This window comes from Mesocricetus auratus, unplaced genomic scaffold, assembly GCF_017639785.1.
Source record: "Mesocricetus auratus isolate SY011 unplaced genomic scaffold, BCM_Maur_2.0 Super-Scaffold_100694, whole genome shotgun sequence".
In the NCBI taxonomy this organism is placed as follows: domain Eukaryota; kingdom Metazoa; phylum Chordata; class Mammalia; order Rodentia; family Cricetidae; genus Mesocricetus; species Mesocricetus auratus.
Window position 1 is genome coordinate 1,630,681 of NW_024429268.1, and position 25,207 is coordinate 1,655,887.

The following is a 25,207-nucleotide window of genomic DNA, read 5'->3' on the forward strand; positions in this document are numbered from 1 at the left end:
TGTCTAGTCAAATTAAAATATTTATTTCCACAAGTCTTACTCTTTCTTCTCTTATAAAACAAGTTAATAAGCGTGTTCTCTCAATTCCTCAGAGAGCGAGTAAATGGTAACCTTCGTATTGGCAAAGTCAGTACTCACCTGTCTGTCTCCATGTGAGCTGACATCTAGGGTGAGTTACATTGCACAGCTCACTTCTCTTTCTTTGGATTCTGGAGTACTACACACTCTTTACTTTTCTAGTCTCTACTTACTGCTTAGTTTACCCGCATCATGCATTCCTCTCTGATATGCTGTAATTGACCCCATATAAACACCTTTTTTTCTTATTAATAGGCAGCTCAAATGTGCTGTCTTCCCACTAATCCCCTGCAATTCCTTCTGCCATGTTTTTATTTTCAATTTCTGAAAATGACACTAACCGTTCCTATAACAACCGAGCCTAAATCCTAGGAACTAGTCTTTGCTTCTCTTCCTGTTTCATACACAATCCATCAATCGTCATTCTGGATTCACCACTAACATAATTTCTTTGATACATTTGTCTTTATCTCCCCTGGTAATTTTTCATGGATGTCAGCACCACCTCTCCCCAGCCATGAAGATGTCTTAGGCAGTTCTTCCCATGAGACTGTCAGTGCATCTCCGAAGTGAGCATCATATAGCTGTTCATTGTTAATATCCAAATGTTAACATCCTACAGAATCTGAACAACCTCCATCTCCCAGACTCCCTTCCTTGTTTTCAGAAACTCACTGCTTGTATCCTCTATAGAGTTTGCTTTTTAAGTTCCCTAAGCATGTGAGCTCTTTGTCTGCAATGGTCACTCCTTGTGCAATCTTTTCTCTTCTGTTATTTTCATGCTTTTTTTCCTCCATCACTCAGTTCTTACCTTGAACACTGTGCGTTTAATTCCCTAACAGAGGGTTTTTTCCTTATACATTCTGATATTGGTCCTATGGCTTCTTAAGGTGGCATTTAAATCTGAGTTCAATATATACACGCTTACTGAACTGATTTCCCACTGGGGTAGTTCACAGACTTAATGAGATGTTGTCTTTCTGTTCTCTGATGTATGTTGCCTGCTACCACAACATTGAGCATAGTATGAGTGTTTCAGCACACATTTTGTTGAATGAGTAATGTTATGTGTTGAATCTAAAGTGTTCCCCAAAAGACTGATGGTAAAAAGCTTTGGTACCAGTTGATGAGGTTTAGAAAAATGATTGGATGATGGTGACCTTGACCACATTGACGGATCGGTCAACCCACCATTGAAATAATGATTTGATTGTGATATTGAGAGGTGACAGACAGTAAGGGGTAGATTTGGGTTGTAAGACATAGGTCATAGACATTGGGACACCAAAGTGTCTATCTTGTTTCTAGTCTCTTCTACTCTTTCTGTTTTGTGACCTCCACAAGCATATTGGTTCCATTGTGCCCTTTTCCCCATGGTGTTCTGCCTCAACAGTATCCCAGAACTATGGGTCCAGTAACTATAGATTTAGACATCTGAAACAGGAACCAACATAATCTTTTCTCTTTTAAGTAATTTTTTCCAGGTATATTGTCACAGTGATTAAAAAGTTGACTAACAGAGATAGGTATACTAGCAGATAATCTGCTACTATAGATGGAAAAATAATTGACAATAAATCTGAATTTTAAAGAAGTATATAACATTTAAAATGCTTTGGATTTATTTATTTAATATGTATTAGTGTGTTGCCTACACATATGTATGTTCACCATGTACATGCCTGGTGCCCATGGATATCAAATGGTATAATTAGATCCCATGGACCTGGAGTTCCCGGGGTGGCACTTGTGAGCTATCATGTGGGTGCTGGGAATGGAAACTGGGCCCTCTGCAAGTGCAGCCAGTGTTTTCAGCTGCTGGGTCATCTCTCCAGCTCCTTCTTTATAAATATTTCAAAGACTGGGGAAAATATAATAGGAAATCACAACAAACCTAGATTTAAACTGAGGACCAACTTGGCTTTTTTGAGTTCCAAGGTAATGTAATCCCCTTGTTGTCCTTCACCATGCAAGATTACTCCTTCACTTTCAGAGGTCTTGAATTTCAAAGCAATGACATCTTTGAGTGTTTTCATCTTCTTGTTTCTGAATCGGTATGGTAACACAACATGGCCATCGAAGTTGATAACATCAGCCCCTGAGAGGAGAGAAAAAGACGTCATTAGTCTGGTAGCTTTAGACAAGCATCCACATCCAGCTAGTGCCTGCTCAGGAAAATGGGAGTTGAGTGTTATCCTGAGAAGCATAGATGCAAGTGCCTTTTTCTTTCTTTTCTCTTTAAATACACCACATTATCTAAAGTGGATTTTGGCTGGTGAGTTTTGATATGAACAGTCATAAAGACACCTATCAATATACAATTTCATTTTAATTACTATATTAATAATACAAACTCATTTATTATGAATACAGCTAAATTTTTAATTTGGAAATGTATAGTTTAGTGAAAATAAGTAAAATTAATTAATACTTTGAGAGTTTCATACAGCAAGCTTTGATAATTTTCACTCAACCTCCCAATGTTTTACAGATCCAATCCCCTTCCCTAACCACACAAATATATATACATAAATATTCATCAAGACGAACTTGCATTGTCCAAATTTACTGAATTTTCGGTCTGCTACTGGAGAGTGGCCAATTAATCAGCAGCTACATGCTTACAGAAAACTGTTTCTGTATTTCCCAGAAGCTAAAGATTGCCAATAGCTCCACAGAATGGGTGGGGTTGTGTGCCAAGCTCCCCCATCTTATGCTGGTGTTTGTTTTGACATGGGCTTGCACAGGTTTTGCCCATGTTGCCCCAACTGCTAACAGTCTAATATCTGGAGCTGCCCTGCTGTGTCAGGGAGACACTGGTTCCTTGTAGTCAACCACTACCTTTGATTCTGAAGCATTCCAAAAAAGTTTACTTCTAAGTAATTATGAGATTTAATATTTCTTCCTTAAGGAAGATAATTCTTTATAACTTAGTAAATACATTTTAATTTGAAAGTTTGATTCTCTTTTCTAAATGTAAGTGTGCAAAAACTTAAAATATAGTGTTGGATGGTATACTGATTTTACCTATTGTTTACATTCTTCTACATTTTAGTAAGTTTGTTGTAGAATTTTTTTGCAACTAATTGTACTTTAGGAATCCTTTTCCAACATGTCCTCTTGGACAGCTTTAGATATCTGTCCCAGACTCCATACTGACCCCGTGCATTTGGAGTAATGAAAGCAGGCACTAATAAATTAGGCTCCATCATTAAATTAAGATATCCTGAGTTACTCTTTATGAGTTGGACTAACAAATACCCAGCTGTACTGTGGCAGGAGTATAGTGGTCATAAGTGGGTGAGTGTGCAGATTGTATGTTACATTGGCTTCATCATTAATACCCTTTTACATTTCTTTTAGTCACTTATTCAGCAGTAAGAGAGAGAGAGGAATGTGTCTTGTCCATGTCTTTGGAATTGGGTTTCCAGTTGATGGAATGGTTCTAAGGAGAATTATTGAAATTCAGATTAAATATTTCTATAGCTAACAGGGAGTTGTAAAGGGAAGCTTTTGCTTGCTAGCCGCTTTGGTTTATCACACGCCAGTTGCCTGGGCTCTGCCGTGCTGTAGTCCCCAAATAACACACAAGATGCTGTATTAATTATGAAGCTGCTGGCCTTGCTTGTTTCTTACTGGCTATCTCTGACTTAAGCAATTACCCCATAATTGTTAATCTAAGTATTTCTCTTACCAGAGAATAGTTCTGGGCTTCCTACCCCATGGCATTACATCTTGACTCTCTTTGTTTCTCCTTCCCAGAGTCCTCCTGGACTCCTAGTTCCACCTATCTAAATTCCTATTGGCCAGCAGTGCTTTATTGACACAGGATTCCACATCAGGCAGATGACATTTTTAGATATTTATTGTGAAGGTATTTTTCAAAATCCCATATCTGTTACCTTTTAATTTTGAAACTGCAGAAAATTGAATCAAAGTGGATTGTTCAAGTACCAGAAAATCATAGTTCTGTACAAAGCCAACCTTTAGGCTATGAGGGTTCTTCCTAAAATACTCCTATGGGAAGACAGTGAGGGAAAGAACAGGGAGTGCAAAGCTCACTGGAGAAATGTTTTCTGATTTCATATTGTGATTTTCTGGCATGTACTTACTTCCAGCACCGCGGTTGGTGGGGCAGTCTGATTTGCAGTAAGCAGAATGAGCCATTAGACCAACTATGTTGCCAGCATGGTGGCAGAGGAAGCGAAGGCCCCTCTTCCCATGCAGCCCTTTTGATTGACACCTGTTATGCCAAGCGTTTGGTCTCTAGAGGGTGAAGAGTGGTAACTCGCTCTATCATTATTTAATGCTTAATATATGTTTACCTTGAAGTTACCAATAGCTTTTGCATGTTTTTTGTTTCTTTTTTTTTTTTTTTTGGTTTTTCGAGACAAGGTTTCTCTGTATTGTTTTGGAGGCTGTCCTGGAACTCACTCTGTAGACCAGGCTGGCCTCAAACTTGCAGAGATCTGCCTGCCTCTGCCTCCCGAGTGCTGGAATTAAAGGCATGCAACACCCACCAATGGCCTGGTGCCTTTTGCATGCTTTAAAAATATGGAGGTGATGATCTGAAATCTATTTCTTTATATCAGAGTCAAAACAAGGTTGGTTTTGTTTGTTTGTTTGGTTTTTGTTGTTGTTGTTGTTAAGAGAGGGACTAAGGAGATGCCTCAGTTAGTAAAGTGCTTGTTATGCAAGCACATAAAAAGTCAGCTGTGGTGGGACAAGCTTGTAATGTGAGCCTAGAATGGGTAAAGACAGGAGGAGCCCCAGAGCTTACTACTCAGTTAATCTTTCCAAATCTATAAACTCCAGGTTCAGCGACATCCCATCTCAAAAATGTAAGGATGAGACGTAGGAAAATTCATGACATTGACTTTCACCTTTGCCAGGCACAAACATACACATTCACAAACGTCAGAACACCTATATTCATTCATATCACACGCAAATACATTCTTAAGGGCACATTAATTAATTGAAAGTCTCAAGAGTCAAACTTGTACTTTCAGTTTTCTCATATTCAACGCTGCTTGCCCATAAAAACCCCTTCATAATCATAAGACTCCCATTCTCAGTGACCGCATAATGGGGGTTTATATTAATACAGAGGGTGGAGTAACAATCATTAAGTCTTGGCTTCTGCTTGCACTGCAAAACCAATTAAACTAGATATTAATCATCCATACTGTCATAGCTGAACTGTAGTGGCAATATCTTCATCACCCATGATGAGTGGTAAAGGCAAGAAAAACAGTACCCAATATTCTATTCAGATCTTAGTTTGAATTTATAATCCCACAGTTCATAGAAATTCCTTTTTGTATTGAAAAGCAGATAAATGAAAACCATGGGAAGGGAGTTAGTTATGACCTCTGGAGAGTAATTTTGACACCAGCTTCCTATCAGTGACAATTGAATAATAGAGCCATCTTTGTTTTATATGCCTTCTATATATATTAATTGTGTTATATAATGCTTCTCATTCAGTTCTCAAGAAGCAAATGTCCCTTCAATCTAGATAGAGGCAAGAAATCTCTACCTTTATATGTTCATATAAATAGAAATATCTATGCAGTGCCAGGAACAGAATAGTGATTTGTGCAAATGTGGATGCTTTCCTGCTTCTCACTTAGCACAATAGAGAAGTGTGGCAGAGACAGTGGGTGTGGTTTATTGCCTCTAGACTGTTCTATATCATTGATAAAAATCATGAAGGGAAGATATTCACATTGCCCATCCTCATTTTACCCATGATAAGTCCTTAGTGGTAGGCTGAAAAACTGATAAAATGATCTTCAAGCCAGACTTCCTACATTACAAAGTCAAATACGTTCCTTGCAAAGCTTAAATTATTTTGAAATATCCACATATTCTCTTGTGGCTGTGAGTGGAGAGCTAGTTTGGAAATTATAAAGGTCCATGAAATGATGTGTAATATGATTTATACTTAAATACTTATCACACTCCTTTAAAAGAGTCTGAGATATTGTAAAATAATGCAAACAACACCCATCACAGATTAGTTCTTTTTCCTATGAAAGATTAAATAAAATTTCACTTGAAGTCTAATAATATGTTGTACTTATTTTAGGACAAGTTACTTTTTCCCTATGATTTTGATTACTTATCACTCCCTAAAATTAAGATTTCTCTATAGTGATTAAATATGTATGGTTGAACTGTTTAAGCAATCTGAACAACAATAATGGCTATTCAAAAGTGAATGCCAAATCACAGTGTTTCCACATTTCTGCTTCTAACAATAACTCAGGGAGCTGGGAGTGTGCCCAACTCATCAAATCATCATGCAATGAGGCCCTTCTTGTTTTCTTAATTGGGCTGTGTTTTTTTTTTTTTTACTCTCTGAATTTGTATAAGAAATTCTGGAGAATATTTAGCATGTGAGCACTGGCATATTATTTTAAAATATCTTGGATAATTTCTACCCACAACATGTACATTGTGTCAGAATTATATAACATATTAAAAGTAGAATGTAAAATCTGGTAAAAAGGGATCAGATTTTGTTAACGTGCAGTGGTTTGTTAAAATATTAGATTTTTATACTTTATCTACAAATCTATGAATCTATGTACTCTAAAGTGTTGCATCATCCACACATTAAATATATACATGACTACAATTTATATATTACACATGAAAATAGATATAAAATAATGTTTGCTGCATGTATTATAGAACATATAATATGCATTATTTGTGCTTTATATATTAATATATAACAGTATCTGTGTGTGAAAATTATATATAATCATATTAGAATTCATAATAAGTAGATACAAAATGACTTCAAAAGTCTGAAATACATATCTAATGCTAAGGTTTAAAAATACAAGATGGAATTGCATATCCCTGTAATTTTTTTCAAGTCAACATATTTATAAATGTTGACATACTTCATGAAATAACAGGAAGTATATTTTCATTCTCACTACCCTCTCAGATTTATTCCTTGTGTAAGTGTAGGTGTGAAAGTGAATTTGGTTTGCGTGTGTGTGTGTGTGTGTGTGGTATATACACACAGGGTTGTATAGATGCGTGTGCCTGCATGCATGCAGAAGCCAGGGGAGCATATTGTCTGCTCAACTCCTTAACTCTTGGCTCATTCCCTTGAGACAGGGTCTCTCACATAACTTGGAGCTGGCAGCCAGCAAACCTCAAGAATAAAAATTATCTTCTAAAAGCTTGTGGATTAGAAAAATCAAGGCCAGTTAATGTCAATAAAGGTTTGTTGAATGTCTTGCATGCTGTTGTTGTTTACATTTTAATAAGGTGGTATCATAAAGTTAAGTTTTACTTAAAATTAAGGAACTGGGTTGGATGGCATTCCCAAAATAACCTTCATTTTCTTTGATGCCACAATTCTAAGTAGATATACAGCTACAGTCATCAAATAAATCCTAGGCATCTGGAAAATTCTTGATGATAGTGGGTAACTTTTAGGGTCATGACTGTGGGCAGGGATTCATCTAACACTCTTTCCTGACTGGGCATCAGAGTAGACATAAGCTCTGATAGAATCTATCTCTGGCTGTTTCCATATGCTTGGATCTAACTATGTTTTTCAAGGCCACCTTTCTTTCAGCGTATCTGTGACTTAAACCTAAATAGTTGGCGTGTATTGTTTTAATAGATCCTTTCAACATGACCAGATCTAGACTATTTGGGAAATTTTGCAATGAAAAAGAACTCCAACAACTTTCACAAAAACTAAAATTCTACTCTTTGGATACAGCTTTTGTTTATCATTGTTTCATACCATGTCATAAAAGAGCAACAATGTCAGAAGAGTTGTTATTGAAATATTTAATGAAATTTACACATTTCACATATATTTGTAAACACACAGATAATTGTGCAACTACTGGGTTCCATTGTTATATTGAGATATGTTTATACACAAATACACTGTGCATTGGACATCTCATTTATCCATCTATGCAAGGGACTTCACAGTCTACCCAGAAAACTTCCTGGTCCCTAAAAGTCTATTGTCATTTTCTCTGTCCAAGTCCCCCTTCTTCTTCGTACTTTTTAGTATGTCCTATAGCATTCTATGCTAACTAGTAAAGGAGCTCAGCTCCCAATATGACCTTGCTGCCTGTTCCATCAAGCTTTAATATAAACAGCCCCACCAAACATTCTCTGTGCTATGAAACAAACTCTCTGCCATGTTTTCCTTGCTATGATGGACTAAAATCCTCTAATGGTATAAAACAAAGCACATATTTCTTATTTTTATCATGTCTTATAGTCATAGCAATTAAAAATTATCTAATACAGTAAATTGGTACGAGAGAAGCAGGGACCATTGTTTCAAATAAATCTGATTATATTGATCTTAGGATTTTGAAACTGAGTACTAGGAGGGATTTGGAAAAGTTTGGAGATGTTGGCTAGAAACAGCTAAGACTGATAATAGCAGGAGTTAGTGAATGAATTTAGTGGGTCTTCAAAATATGAATGCTGATAGAACTATGTACAATCAAGGCCAGCTTCAAGAGATTTCAGATGGTAATACCATGCCTATGGGAAACTAGACTAATAACCATTTATGTTACTTCTCATAAAGAATTAGTCTACAATTTGCCCATGTCCCGAAGATTTGAGTAAGGTCGAATTAAAAAGCAATGAATTAAATGAATTAAAAAGCAGTTTTTGTCTGATAAATTTCGTATGGGTGTAGAATTCAATCCGTTGCAAGGCTGGTTTAGACATATACACAATGTGAACTGGGAATCAAGTTGGGGAAAGTGTGACCTGTATCAGGTTCAGTCAAGTAATGACCTTGAGTGAGTACTCCTGTCTCTCCCAACAGGACCCATGGATGTTTCACTCTAGCCTCTTTGATTTTTCATGTGGACTCCATACAAGTCTCTCCATGATCTTTCTGACCTTCAGTATCATATGGGATTGCTGAAACTTCCAGAATATTGGACTGAGTGGCTAACAAGTTCCTTCTTTCAAATGTGATAGCCATTATTGGATTAACTAGCTTCCTATAGTATAGCCCAATTTCTACTTTCTGTTTCCCTAATGAATCATGAACAATGAAGTCATTTTCATCCTTCCATTATTCGTGTTGGGTTTACATAAATATTTTCTAGAACTAGGTTAATGGAGGTCATTCCCTTCAGTTTTTGCTTATCTGGGACAAACTTTATTTCTTACAACATTTAGAAGGTAAAAAAATTGTTATCAATGGTTTTCTTAGGTGGTGAGTTTGGATTTACTTGATGTTTGTTTTTTATCACTTTTAATATATTTTCCATTTTCTCCTGGCTTATAGACTTATTTTTTCATGAATGATGGTACGAATCTAATAGGTCATTATTTGTGTGACATGATAGTTTTCTCTTTCTGATTTCAAGATTTTTCTCACTATCCTCTATTTTTAGACAGTTCCACTCCACTGTGCTTTGTGAATGCTTGCTTTGGCTTAAGCTAGTTGAGGTTCTTTCAGTTGTATCTGTTGATCTATGTCTATTTTTAATTTGGGGAAATTTTTAAGTATTTAGTTGACCTTAATAAAATAGATTTTAAGTGTTTTACCTTTTATTTTTCAAATTCTAAAATTTGTGTTTGAACAGTTGATAATGCCCCATATGTCCCATAGTCCTTCTTCATCATTTTAAATTTATCTCTCCATTTCTGTCTCACCTTTCTAGCGCTCCTATTTTGTTGGCAATCTTAATTCGGTGACTTGATCTCCAGTTACTAAAATTATTTCTTGGTTTAAATCTCATCTTTTGCAAAGACTCTCCCTTCCTATCTTTCCTTTCTTTCTTGAACTGTTCATAAAAATCTCGTCAGAAAATCACTCAGCTGAAAAATCAATGATTAGGATGCGTTTCTAAATAACTGTACTTCTCCTTTCAAAGTTTTACATTTTCTTTTTTAATTGAACATCTGATGTAATTTATCTTATGTACATATGATGAAATTAGCTACTGGATCTGAAGAGCATGGATAGGCGATTACATTGGTCCTGGAGACAGGTAATATCTGGGACTTATGGTGAGCATCCAGAGTACCAAGGCTGTGTATTGGCCAGGCAACCTTCACTAGATTCCACTGGTCTTGTTCAGTTGTTAATATTGAGTTACTGTTCCTCCCTGCTGTGCTGCAGATCTACAGTGCTTATACAGGAACCTCCTCAGTTCCTCATGTACTAACATAGGGAAGACAGGGATTTTGACACAGTCTGCAATTCGATGGAGAGGATCCTTTTTTAGGTGTTTCTCAGGGAACATAGATCATGAAAAGTCGAAAGGGAAGTTCAGGTTGAGTGGCCTCAGCCTTCACTAAACCTGAAGGTTCTGTATACTGAGTTGTTTCCACCAAATAGTATGCTCCCAAGTTCAAGTCATGCCAGCCTTTGCCATGCTCTAAGCAAAGGTAGCAAATAACATTGGGTGTTGGGAAAATCTAAGCTCTAGATGTTAGGTTCTTCACAGCATGGGGTCACCTGGGTTTGCTTTCATGGCTAATGTTATTTTGCATTTCCAGCTTTTCTTAGTAATCAAAACCACAAGGATCCATGACTAAAACTAAAACTTTGCTCTTTTACCTAACTTTCCTGTTTGTTTTTTGGTGTTATTTAGTTCTTCTCTCACTCCTATATAGGTTCAGAGAGGCTTTCTTCTCTCATTACTTAATATATGGTTTCCTTCTTGTTACTTTGACTCTTTTCTCTTGCAAAATCACATAGAAACTGTTTCTTTTTTCCACCATTTTGGTCCATTCTCCCCTGTAAAGTTTACACTCCATTGCCCAATTGCCAAGAAGACAGATCTACATGAATATTCCATGCATATAGCTGCCTCTACTTTTCAAGTATATAATTCCTTCTACGGGCTTCTGTGCTCTTACTCTCTTAACTTAATATCTAATTACTTAAGCTGGAGAGTCAGAACTTTTTTGAGCTCCTCTACTTTTTCCTGACCAATTATCATAACTCCTTCCAAGTCCTAGGAAATATAGTTCTTCTCTAGTTTCAAACTAATGGGCTAGCTTTATATGTAATAACACAGCTGCCCACACTTGGTAATACGTATTGCATTCGTAGTCTTAAAAGAATAATTCCCATACATGTCTGTTAACCCTTGCATTGACTCTCTAGGAGCTAGGAACACTTTTCTGAAATGAACACTTTTGACACGAAGAAAAAAATCTAAGTTCTGAAATGTATATTGTAGAACATTAGCGATAGAAACTCCTGCCTTCCCCCACTGTCTCACTATTTAGAGCATATTCTTCCTTGTGTGCTTAGATAAGATGTTAAACCACTGAGGTCATGGGAGTCTCCACTGGAATGGGCATGTTGTCATCATCTGATTACATTTCAGCCATTGTCCAACCTGCAGAATAGATTCACCCATTAGTGAGTTTGTCTATATAAGATAAAAATGACATGATATTCCATTGGACCTAGCAGAATTTGATGGCATAATTCTTCTGGCTGTGTTGAAACTATATTGCTAAGGTCTCATTTCCTCTGGAGATATTACATTCCAAGGCACAGACCTTGTATCATTACACTTTGCTTTCTTAGCATAAAATCCACTTCTTAAATAGATCTAAAAAGATTATATCTTTGAAATACAAAGGCAAAATGGGAATTGGATTATGTTCCTGCATCCTTACAAACTTATACAAGAGTCTGTGAAGTCAATATTTAAAATAGATCCAAATATCATGTAAAGACATGTATTTTCTTAAATTTTGTATTTGTGAGTTTCAATATAGTTTTAAATGATTATAGTAACTATACCCATATATTAATTGTTTATAAGTGAAAGGCTTAAACATTTAACTTCTACATGGGATTTGTTATAACACATTTTTCTTTTAATTGAATGTATTCCATAGAAATTTTCCTGTTGCAAGATTAAAGTTGGCAAGCTTATTAAGATAATCTTTCACCACGGTTATTAAGTTACTAAGACGTTCATTTAACATAGTTATTTTGGACCAAATTGAGATAAAATATTTATTGACATTCAGAGGAAAGATGGATTTGTTCCTGTATATATTTTATTATCATTGAATTACTTTATGAAAATCTATAATGTGCAATGACTTATAAGTAGTTCATTATGTGGTTGGTTCATTGAACTAAAGCTAGACATAGGAAAAATGTTAGTAAATTTTGTAACCACATTACCAAAATTACATTATTCCATATTAAAAATAAAAAGAAATTCAAAGTGCCCTTTGCTTCCAGAAATGGTCACTCACATGTATGTACATTGTTATAGATACCACCATCCCCATTCTCTCCCACCGCTAACAATTCATAGGATACCTGAAACTCAGAACTATCTTTTTTCTAAGTAGGTTATAACTCTATTATACCTCATAGTGTATAAATAATATGAACTTTCCCAGGATGATGTGACAGACCCTGAAAATCCCTCCCTGGGGAGCATAGAGGGGTGGAGTGGGGGTGGTGGGTTGGGAGGATTGGGGAGTGGGGGAGGAGAGGAGGGAGAGGGAACTGAAAGTGACATGCATAAAATGTTAAATAAAAATATATGGGAAAATTCATTTGTAGAAAATCCACATGGAAGCTATTTTGTTATATAAATCAAAAATAGAAAAATGAGTTGTTTTTTTCTGTGCTAACATTATTGTCCAGCAAAAAGGTTTCTTCAGTGTTACCTTCACAAAAATCTACTTTTCTTCCAAGTAAAGGTCGCCTGGGTTGTGAGCTTCAATTAAAGGTTACAAAATGAATGATAGGAACAGGTATTAAGCAGATCCTCGGAGCTCATTTGATTCAAAGGATTCCTAGCATTCACTTGGGTTTTTTTTTTAAAGAAAACTAAAATCACTAGTTCCATTTAAAACATCACTCTCAGTATCATTATCTAAATCTTAGTGCTGTATATGGAAAGACAGAGCTCTGGAGGCACAGAGTTAGGAGGCTTGATTTGAGGCACTATTATCACAGAGCGCCATTAATGTGGAGGACATCGATACTTCCTATCAGCAAAGGAGGAGACATGGAAACCAAGACATATGGAGATGAGTGGCAGCCTCTCTCTATATTTCTTTCCATGTCTGTAGTTCACTTCCAATTCCCTCTCTTAGTGATGTCTTGCCTTCATTCCAGTACTTTGACATGGAGGTCTGGTCATTGCTGGAGGACCACCCTTCCTCGAGTTAGAGGAGTCTTCAAGCACACACCAAATGTTAAACAGTCCTGGAAGGTCTGCAAGCAGATTCTACTTCTATTGAAAGCATATGTTCTGATATGTTCTCTGTCACTATCCACCCTCCATAATCATCCCAAGGTCAGGTGTCTCCTAGGCATTAGAGTCCACTGAAAATACTCCACCTAGCCAAACTCATGCCTGCTTTGTAGGCCTTACCATTTAATATGGAAAGTGTAAGGAACTCTCTTAGCCACACCACACATTGACAGAGGCCGGTGAATCAATATAGACCCATTTCAGCTGACCCTCGTCTTAAGAAATGGCATGATAAGCCTTATTTTAAGTGCTACGTACCTGGTCAAACCAGTTTGACCTTACTCTAGTTCACATTTCCTCAAAAATCTCACCATAATTTCTAGGAAAAGTGAAAGTTTTCATCAAATCAAACAAAAAATGAATCTAGGAGTAGTCAGCAAGGTACCTCACAGATCTGCAAATAAGTCTTTTAAAATAAGTTATAGAAACCACCATTAAATAACTCCTGTGAACTAGCATTCACTGAAATATCTTGGGCATGCATATATACAACCTCGGGGATGACTTGGGATTGTTGAGAAAAATGTATGTATACTACGTGAAGACTTGTTTTATTTGTGTGGACATGTATGTGCATTTATGCCACACTTTGTAGGTGCCAGTGGAGGCCAGTTTCTCTGGTGCTAGAATTGCAGGAAGTTATTAGGTGTCTCTGTGTTACTAGGGGCTAAGCTTAAGTCCTCTGGAGTAACAACAAATAACATTAACTGCTGAGCCAACTCTCCATCTGTAAACAGGGTATGTACATTTTCATAAAGAAAGAAATGAGATTCTTTGTGGATTAAAAAAATAATTCAAATCTAGATGAGCTAAGGCAGATGGAGAAAAATAAAATGCAATTGTCTTAAAGAGCTCAGTTATACATGTCTTTAGCACAAAAGTCTCATGCGTTATAGGTGAAGTGACAATCAGAAGACAAATGACCAGATGCTACCTATGGAAAATGTTTGCCTATGGGTTTAATCATGGTATCTACTGCAAAAGGTGTATGCTCAGGTTTGCTTCTTAGAGATGCAAACACAAGACTCCTAGGAATGGTGGGAGATGTGGCTTAGGCAGAGGTAGCAAAATCCAGCAAGGAGGAAGCTATACTCTTAGTACTGGGAAGAAAGGCCACACTGATCTATAACTCAAGTGATTCCTGTACTGTTAGAGTGCACAGCTTTCGGATGATGCCTCTGCTGCTGCTCAGACTAAGGAATTTCAAAGGAGTACTTCCAGTAATAGCTTTGTCTAAGTGTTTAATAAACTCAGTACTACAAATGCTTGAGGGACTAGAATATACCCTTAACGAAGATCAAAAATTACTCTCCAAGGCACTAAATCCAGGCCATTGGGATGCCTTTGTGGATAAAGAGGGTTGCCTGGTGCCATAGATTCTACTCCTAGAACCAACAAACAGTAAACTGAAAACTAACTCTGCAATACTATCCTAGGACCCCACCCCCACAAATTGATAGTAATAAATAATAATGATACTAGTAGAATTTTAACTTAAAAACATTAAACATTTTGACATACTTAACTGTCTTTATTGCTAAACACAATTTCAGAGATGTGTTGCTTCTTTAGGTATCCCGTATTCCTGTGCTCCAGACTAAGCATGGTGTCAAGTCCATAAGAAAACAAACAACAATAACAATAGAACACAGCTACCCTTTTAAAATTACAAGTTTGATATTCTCCCAATAGGTACGCATTTCACCAACAACTTCCACAAATTTTCATGAATCCAGTGCAATATAAAGAGTTAACTGGTGAACAATCTTAAGCTTTTTTTTCTTCTGTTTTCTTGAAAACTAAATGAGTTGATAGAAGCAAGTGCTGTGGACTTGTTTCTCTGGTTTTGCACATCAGCACTGTCTTTATGTGTGGTTTGGTTTCATGTACCTTTGGGTGGAAATTAACTCAAGAGTAAAGTAGGATAGGAAAAAAAAGCTCAGAATGTGCACGTGTTTTGAAATAATGTGCTCTCTCCTCTCTGCTAGAGTGGGCTCTGTCCTGCCTGTCAAAGCTGTAAATGGTTCTCTGTGGCCTGGTCATCCTCACACTTCAATGACTTGGGCACTAGAGGAAACGTGATTCACTGTGAACTTGGGTACTCTCCATTACTGCGTGACATCTGCACACTCACGTGTGCCCTGGTGAACAGGCCAAATTAATTGATTTCTACAAACATACAATGTCCCTGTCACTTGATGAGAGAACCAGGCCCTGACAAAGATAACCTGAATTGGATTTCCCGGACTGGACCTCACAACTTTACCACTCAGAGGAGACAAGCAGCTTGTGCAAATGTGCCCTGTGGCTTTGTGAACTCGTGGAGCTCTGTTGAAGTGTCTCCCTTGCCTTCTCAGTTTTGATGCAGACCGGGGAAGTAGATATTTTTCTTTCTGATTATCTTTCTCCCTGGGAGAGAAACTGATTTAATGGCAAAAAACCTTGCCATATTGTTATATAATATTGATATGTTGTTGTTTTATAAATATGGTTATATAAAGGTATAATGATGTGATGACTTCAGGAGGCGAGGGCTTTTTGAGATGGTTAGGTCATGAGCATATAAACCTCATGATTGGTATCCGTGTTCACACAAAGGTCTCAGAGTTCCTTGGCCCTTTCACTACCTGACAACACAATGAGATGACATCTATGAATTGGCAAAGTCTCATCTGGCCAGCCTGACAGGTTCTTGTCTGGGACTTCTCAGACTCAGAACTGTTGGAAATATTGTATATGCTTGTTTTATGGTATTTTGTTACTCATCACAACCTGGAGAGAATAACTACCAGATACATCCATTGTTTATTACATACCATTCTGTATCTTCAGATTTACTTACTTGCTGAAGAAATTATACATAACTAAGAAAGAAATGTTGGGTTTTTTTTTGTTTTTACGAGACAGGGTTTCTCTGCATTGTTTTGGAGGTTGTCAGTCCAGCCTGGCCTCGAACTCACAGAGATCCACCTGCCTCTGCCTCCCGAGTGCTGGGATTAGAGGCGTGCACCACCACCGCCCAGTGAAAGAAATGTTAATAGCATGCCAGAGTCTGTGTGCAGAGTTGCAGAAAACTGGGTAGGAGATGAAGGCCAAGCTCTGTGTTCAGGTTTTAGATCACGCACTATTGAGAGTGTGTTTTGTATGATCTGTTTAACAACATCCTTTGGACAACCCTGTGCATCTTGAAGGGGAGTAGGGTGATGATTGCTCAAAACATCTTCATATCACTTGGAAAAGGTTTGTTGGGAAGTTCTCATCACAAGAAAGCTGTGAAGGTCTTATAGTTTGTGTTATATAAGCTTTATTCAGCGCTGTTCACCATGCATTCAATGGAAATGAGACATGGTGGAAACTATGTAAGATGCTTTTAAAACAATGTGACGTATTGACTGGTAGATAAATATAGGAATCCAATCATGTGTTTCACCTAGAGGCCTAGGTTCAGGTCCGTACTGGCAAATTCATGCATGAGGCTCTTTACACATGGCGACTGTGAGCAGTGCACATTTCAGACAGTTGGTTTTAAATGAGGACTCCAGGACCAACACAAGTGCCACAGAAGTCTTAGTGAAAATATAATAAAATTTTTAAATGAGCCTTGAGGATCATGATCAAATATCTGCTATCATCTTTATAAGTGTATGGAATGGTGCAGTAATGTAGTTCTTTTGGTAGAGTGCTTGCTTAGAATGCAGGGGCCTATGTATTTGATTTTTAGCATTGTGTAAGCTAGTTATGGCATTGAAAGCAAGAGGTACAGAAGTTTCAGTATTTCCTGGTTTTTGACTGTGAATGCCACGTGACCAGCTGCTTCAAGCTCCTGCTACTGTGAGCTTCCCACCATTATTATGAGTGGGAATTCTGAGCAGAATAAACCCTTCGTTACTTAATGTACTTCAGTCAGAATAATTTGTCATAGAAATAGGAAAAGAAACTGAGACAGTCAGAATTAACAAATTTGAGTGCAAAGTATCATATCCTGAATACCACATGATTTTTTTCCAAAGGGAATAAACAAATGTTAAATCTTTATTATGTTGCAGTTCTTATGAGTGGAATCTAATAAATGATTTATAAGTATGAATATATTAGATATGTTCATAGACCCTTATTTGTAAAATAGACACAGATTTAGGAAGATGAATTATTTTAATTCTCAAACATGAAAAAAAATAAATCTAAGTGAATTAAAGAAGATGATCTGTGCCACTGTTACCTGTGGCTTAGTAAAAAAGAAGGTATGGCTTTAACCAATTATAAAATGAATGACTCATTCCTGTAAGATTTCTTTACCTTTTTGCATAAGCAACCTAGAACACAGCACAGCTGTTTCTATTAATATCGGAGAATCATATTGTACCTGCTTTTATATCTTTCTTTTTGAATTCGGTATCATATCGAAGAGCAAGGTGATGTATTTTCCCTCCTACAGAACTTGGTTACCAGGAGTTTAGAGGCGACATAGTGATTTAGTTATATTTTCCAAGGTTTTGTTTTGTGACTTGGCCACCCTGTGACCTTCAGAAAAGTACAAAGCTCTGATAAATACAGTGTGCTCTAGAGAACTCTGCAGAGAATCAACACCCAGCTAAGAACACTCTACCTGCACAGTACAAGCAGACCCTGATTAGTTGTTACTCCCATCATGTGTTACTCCTTAGCTTAATTGACTTTCAATGTTTGTGTTCTAATGCACCCTCCTCAGACCTGAGAGAACAGAATCAGGTTTGTACCATAACATTAGGGCTTCGGGATGAATTCGGGCATCTTGCTCAGTGTATAGGTAACTGCATTGTTCATGCTTTTGCTGACTCTCTGGATGCAGCTTATTTCCTTGCAAACGAGAAGGCAGAAAAATACAAAGAAATAAAGTGCAGGGGAAACAGCTGTAACTTGGACTGCTCTTTCTTCACCGCTCACTGTAATGAATAACATTTCACGGCACATGGGTTTGGAGGTCTGCCATCACCTCTCTTTGTACCCGGGGCTGACTAGTAAGGCTGGCATTAGGTACAAACATTTTCAAGAATATATTCAAACCCATCTTCTGGGATTTCACATACACGACCATCTCATCACCCTTAATTTCCTTATGGCATATGAATTTGATTCCCAGTAAAAGACTGAGATCGAGGTGCAAGAGTTCACCATCAGAACCTCTAGTTTCCAATGGCAGGGTCAGTGTTATCCCTGCTTTTGTAACTTTAAATTATCTAATTGATTGAGTCCATGCTAAAGCTTAGGTTTATGACTGTCTGCCTTTCCATTTTATAAATTTACTAAGATTCTAAAGACTTTAAGAAGAAACAGTTGATCCCATAAAGTCTCTATCATCTCTCTCAACTTTCTCCCCTCCTCCAGACCCCCTCCTTACCCCCAAGTTTCTATCTCCACTCACCCCCAGTCTACCCAGGAGATCTATTCTATTTCCCCTTCCCATTGAGATCCTTGCATCCCCTCCTTTGGACATCCTTGTGATATAGCCCTCTGAGTCTGTGAATTGTAGCTTGGATATTCTTTACAGCCAATATCCATTTGTGAGTAAATACATACCATATTTTTCTTTCTGGGTCTGGGTTACCTCAATCAGGATGCTGTTTTCTAGTTCCATATATTTGCTTTCAAATTTCCTGATGTCATTGTTTTTAGCAGCTGAGTGATACTCTTCATCGTGTAAATATGCCCAATTTTTCTTATCCACTCTTCAGTTGAGGGGCATCTAGGTTGTTTTCAGGTTGTAGCTATTACAAATAAACCTGGTATGAAAAGAGTTGAACAAGTGTCCTTGTGGTATGATTGAGCATCCTTTAGGTATTATGCCCAAGAATGGTATCAGTGGGTCTTGAGGTAGATTGATTCACAATTTTCTGAGAAACTGCCACATTGATTTCCAAAGTGGCTGTGGAAGTTTGTGTAGCACTTCCCATATTGATCTTGTTTCACCGCAATAGGTTTTAAGTGTGTATGACCTTGCATTTCCTTCTCCTAGAGCACACTTGATATTTGCTATCTTTGTATGTAGTTTATATATAAAGCCTGAATCTTTTTCTTTAGACAAAAGGGGGAATTGTAGTGAGAGATCCAACCAGCCTCACCTGTGGTGCTGACCATGCCTGTTTGGGCGTGGTCACAGATGGATAAGTGAGAGTATGATGCTTGGTCTGGGAGCCAGTACAGGCTCACTCTCTCTTGCTCTTGATAGGGTCATGGAGGCAGTCTGTGTGGGTCCTTGGAGCAGGGACTTGCAACGGTCATCTGCACCGCATGTAAGTGATTTGTCCCCCAAATTTGAACCGTACTTTATTACTGAGTCTAGTAATGTTGTTCCCACCACATTGAGCATACACAAGTTTGCACTCCCACCAGCCATGGAGCAGCGTTCCCCTTGCTCCACATCCTCTGGAGCATAAGCCTGATACAAAGGAAATTCCAGGGTCTACAAGGATAGCTGCTGCAGGTAAGACTCCTGGCAGTAGTGCATGCCTGGCCTGAACTGCCCATTCCCTGTGACTGACCTGGTGACTACCCCAGTTGTCATTGAAGAGCCTTTTCGCAGTGACTGATGGAGGAGGCAGATTCATAGACCTAAGGCCGAACATTTGACCGAGCTGGAAGAGTACTGCTGTTTCTTTCATTCCACAGCAGATGGCTGCTTTCTCATGCCTGTCAGTCACTCAGTGGTCGCTGTCACTTTATTTTTTCCTAAATGTGTCTTCTTTCCAGGTTATATAATTAATTTTTTGTCTCTCCCACAGAAAGTACTGGGTAGAGAATTTCCTCACCCAAGATATGTGCAGTAATAGGACCTGTTATTAACCCTCAAAGTGATTATTTTTAACGTTTATAAATTTATTACTAGGGTTTTAAACAGATATAAGCCAACGAGCAGGACAAATTGTTCTTAGAGCACTGTTGAGGGTAAAAGGCTAAGGGAATAAATGTTTCCTTCTGGAGGTCCTTCACTTGATTAATTCAACATGTCATCAGTTAACCAACACACTGCAAACAATCCACCAAAAGAATCTGCCTGTGTCTTGAAGACCAAACGATGGTGAAGAGTTTTGAGGCACTAAGTGGAATGGTACCTGGTTGAAATGAAGGAAGGTACCAGTGCCCTCAAGATCCAGGAAATGGGACAGAGACAGATAGCTGGAGAAGAAGAAGCCTTTCCATTTCCTAGGAATGTTGCTCAACATACCTCCTTGCATGAGAACACAAAATGATGCCAGTTGCTCCGGCTCACGTTCGTTTTCCTTCAAATCCTGGCTTTTCTCCTATTTTCACCACAGGCAATGATCACAGTTTTCACAATGTAAGAGGGTAGCCGAGATAAATCATAAACTCAATTTTTTGATACCACAACACTTTTCAAAGGGTGTTCCCTACGTTGCTTTGACAACATTCTATCCTATTAAAGAGGAAAACACTTGCTTCCAACGGGAAACAAGTCTAATGGAGTTGGAAAGTCACTGTATGTTTTACAAGGGAACGTCCGCAGGGATGTTAACTGGGGCTGTGTCAAAGGGGGTGTACTTTCACGTTTCATTGCTTGGCTGTCTCTCCTTATTCATTTCACTTTTTCCCCTTGCTGAGTGTGTCTGTTACTTCCTTGTATACTTACTGTCACTGATCTCTTTTAAACTCATTCTCAGTGTTCAAAAATCTCCTCTTTCAAAATGTATTGAGTCCCAAGAAAGGCCTTTCTTTCCTGTTAAAAATGTGATTTTGTGTTTTCTTGGTGTTCTTATGAAAATAGCCCTTTAATATTACCCCATTACCTTTTTTGCCTATAGAGTTTATGCCATTGATCAGTATTAGAATTGAAAAGGTTTTAATCAATTTTTCTCAGAACTTCCTGTTAGGAACTGCTTTTGGTGCTATGCTTCAGTGGATTTTCTCCCATGTCTAATTGTATTGAAATGAGGCTGTTGGGTCTAAAAACACATTTTCTTTTCTATAAAAATTATTTATTTTGTTTTTTTAGGATTATGGTATAATTACACCATTTCCTCATTCCCTTTCCTCACTCCAAACCCTCACATATATCACTCTTTGCTCCCTTTCAAATTAATAGCCTCTTTTTTCATTAATCATAGTATATACATTTATTCCTAAAAATATAAGAACAACATGATCAGTATGTATAATGTTACTTGTATTCATGTATTCAGGATTGAACAGTAGTATTGAATTACCATTTTTTGGGCACATTTTCTTGAAGCTAACGAGTTTAGAAAGCTCTGTGTGTGTGTGTGTGTGTGTGTGTGTGTGTGTGTGTGTTTGTGTGTGTTTGTGAGCGGTATGAACGCTAGGCAATTTCTACAGAAATTAGAACATATGGGTTGTAGCCACAAATGAGATGCTCATTGCTGTCATTCACTTGTATCTCTGGATCACAGGGTCACAGATCAGCTTGCTCAAGGGTTTCTGAGTGGCACAACAGGAAATAACACACTGATGAAATGATCAAACATAAAAGGGATTTAAAAATCAGTTTTGATCAGTTGTAAAGCAGGCCAGATGACACAATGTCAAAGAGTCTTTAATGAAGAGACTCCATGAGTTGGGCACTAGAATGAATCTACAATCTCAGCACTCTGGGAGACACAGGAAGAAGATCTACGTTTAAGGACAGCATGGGCAATACACACTGAGATGGAATTTATGTTTTTACAGATGAAGGAGTATTTGTATATTCTGGCTTTAAAATTACATTTATGGTATAAGGAACTCTCACCTACAGCATTTATATTTTTACATCCCTAGAAAGTTAGACAGAGAGAACATTACTAGAAAAGAAGGAAATCTGCAGAAGTATTGTTACATTCAGCAAGCTTCTTCAGCAAAAATGATTTCAAAAATCCAAAGTCCCACACTTAAATAGTGTAAGTTTGGATTGCTAGCTGGCGGTCATCCTTGTAGTCTCTGGACGTTTCCCTAGTGCCAGATTTCTCTTCAAACCTATAATAACTCCCTCTATTATGGTATCTCTTTTCTTGCTCTTCTCCATTCTTCCCCTGACTCAATCTTCCTGATCCCTCATGTCCTCCTCTCCCCTCCTCTTCTCCCCTTCTCATTCTCTTAAGTCCCTCTCCCCTCCCCCATGCTCCCAATTAGTTCAGGAGATCTTGTCCCATTGCCCTTCTCTGGAGGCCATGTAAGTCTATCTTAGGGTCCTCCTTGTTTCCTAGCTTCTTTGGCGGTGTGGATTGTAGTCTGGTAATCCTTTGTTCTATGTCTAAAATCCATACATGAGTGAGTACATACCATGCTTGTTTTTTTATGGCAGGATTGCCTCACTAAGGATGGTTTCTTCTAGTTCCATCCATTTGCCTATGAATTTCAAGATTCCATTTTTTTATTCAGCTGAGTAGTACTCCACTGTGTAAATATACCACATTTTCTCCATCCATTCTTCATTGAGTGGCATCTAGGCTGCTTCCAGGTTTTGACTATTACAAATAATGCTGCTATGAACATGATTGAACAGATGACCTTGTATGAATGTGCATCTGTTGGGTATAAACCTAAGAGTGGAATTGCTGCATATTGTGGTAGACTAATTCCCATTTTCCTGATTTCAAAGTAACTGTACAATTTTGCACTCCCACCAGCAGTGGAGTAGTGTTTTCCCTTTCTCCACATCCTCTCCAATATAAACTGTCATTGGAATTTTTGATTGTAGACATTCTGACATGAGCAAGATGATATCTCAGAGTTGTTTTGATTTGCACTTTCCTGATGGATAAGGATGTTGATCACTTTCTAAAGTGCCTTTCAGCCATTTTAGATTCCTCTATTGAGAATTCTCTATTTAGTTTTGTACCCCACTTCTTAATTGGGTTATTTGGTATTTTGGTGACTATCTTCTTGATTTCTTTGTATAGCTTGGAAATCAGCACTCTGTCAGAAGTGGGGTTAGTGAATATCTTTTCCCATTCTGTTTGCTGCTGTTTTGGTTTGTTGACTGTGTCCTTTGCCTTCCAGAAACTTCTCGGTTTCAGGAAGTTCCATTTATTAATTGTCGATCTCACTGTCTGTGCTACTGTTGTTATATTCAGGAAGCAGTCTCCTGTACCAATTTGTTCAAGGGTACATCCTACTTTCTCTTCTAAGAGGTTCAGTGGGGCTGCATTTAACAATCTAAGCAATAGTTGAAAGGCTACCTTAAATGCCCTTCTCTGATAATGAGGTTGATAGCTACCTTGTATGTCTCCCTAGGCCTTTATCCAGTTGCTGATGGAAGCAGAAGCAGACACTCACAGCAAAACACTGAGCTAAACTCCTGGAATCCAGTTGCAGAGAGGTTAGAGTGATGATCAAATGGGTAAAGGCCAGGCTGGAAAGACCCATAGAAACAGATGAACAAGGAGGAGCTCATGGACCCCAGACTGATAGCTGGGAAACCATCATAGGACTTCTCCAGACCCCTGAACATGGATGTCAGTTTGAGGTCTCAGCAATCTATGACGCCTCTGGTAATGGATCACTATTTATCCCTAGTACACGAATGGACTTTGGAAGCCCACTCCATTTACAGGGATACACTCGAAGCCTATACACACTGTACACACTGGGAAGGGTCTAGGCCCTACTCCAAATGATATGACAGACTTTGAAGATCCCGCATGGAATGCCTCAACCTCCCTGGGAAGCAGAAAGAGGATGGAATAGGGGGTTGGTGGGGGTACAGGAGAGGAGAGGAGGGAGAGGGAACTGGGACTGACATGTAAAACAACCTTGTTTCTAATTTTGAAAAAGGAAAAGTTGTATAAGTTTGTTTATTAGAAACACAAGAAACAGTTTCTGTAACTATGTGTTACGTAGGCATTTCCCTTGAGTTGAAACATTCTCTCCTGGAGGCCATCAAGGTTCCTGAGACTCATGAAGTAAGAAAACCTGCCAGGTCCAGCCAACTGATACTAAGAATATTCCCAAACCTTCCCCCAAGATTATAGAAGCAGTTACCACTGCTGTGGGGAGGAGACTCTCAGACCTGTGGATCTGTCTGCATGTCGCACAGTGACCTCCCAGAATGCAGCTTCCCTGATTCACCTGTGGTGGCTCTTTGGTGAAACAGAGGTCATTCATGATCCTGTGAGTGAACTTTTACCCACACTCCTGTAAGTAACACCAGTAAACTCAGTGGATAACCACAAAGGAATGTAGTAGGATTGTCCCTTTGATCTGTCACCAGTGCTCTCTCACATGTGAGTTGGCATTTGTGCATTCCTCCCCAGGAAAAGTGTCACAACACATTGAGAAACAAATTAGGTTGATTTCAGATCTACAGGAATTTTTACAGTTGGTGAATAACAAAAGAACTTTTGCTGAAACTAACAAGTTGAAATGTCACAAATATATTATTACTCTACTGACCCATAAAGCTACAAATAATGTAGGATTTTAGAAGAAAAATAAATGTGACTTTGTATACCATAGGTTTTTAAGTTCCGTTTGTTGATTATAAGAAGTCCACTTTAACTGAATGGTGATTTTTTTCTATTCTCTCATACATGCATAATTAACTTATTGATTATTTAATTTATTCTCTTCATCTACATTAATTAAATTCCTCCTTTATGTCAGGCTTCATGCTGCAGGTGCACATAAGTAAGGCGTGTAATAACAATCTCTTGTACAAAGATGCAATCTATTTCATTTCAGAGCAACTGGTGTGTTTACCTCAAATAATCATTCCTTTGCTTCCACGGGGTAAGATGACCTTGAATCATTTTGAGTATTCTGAACTTCCAGTTTGTGACCTTGAATTATTCTGCGTATTCTGAATCTCAAGTTTGGCAGGGTAGGGAGGAAGTAAGATAATACAGTGCCAATGACCACCA

The 25,207-nt window shown here is 38.0% G+C and overlaps 1 protein-coding gene across 1 annotated transcript in view; it reads right to left on the reverse strand.

The window, feature by feature from the left end:
- The window catches only part of Cntnap2 (contactin associated protein 2), a 2,029,549-nt gene that overhangs the window by 1,216,066 nt on the left and 788,276 nt on the right, over nt 1-25,207 (reverse strand). Inside the window, exon 5 of the mRNA XM_040740424.1 lies at nt 1,973-2,176. Coding sequence (XP_040596358.1) covers nt 1,973-2,176 — 204 coding nt within the window. The remainder of the gene's footprint in view (nt 1-1,972; nt 2,177-25,207) is intronic.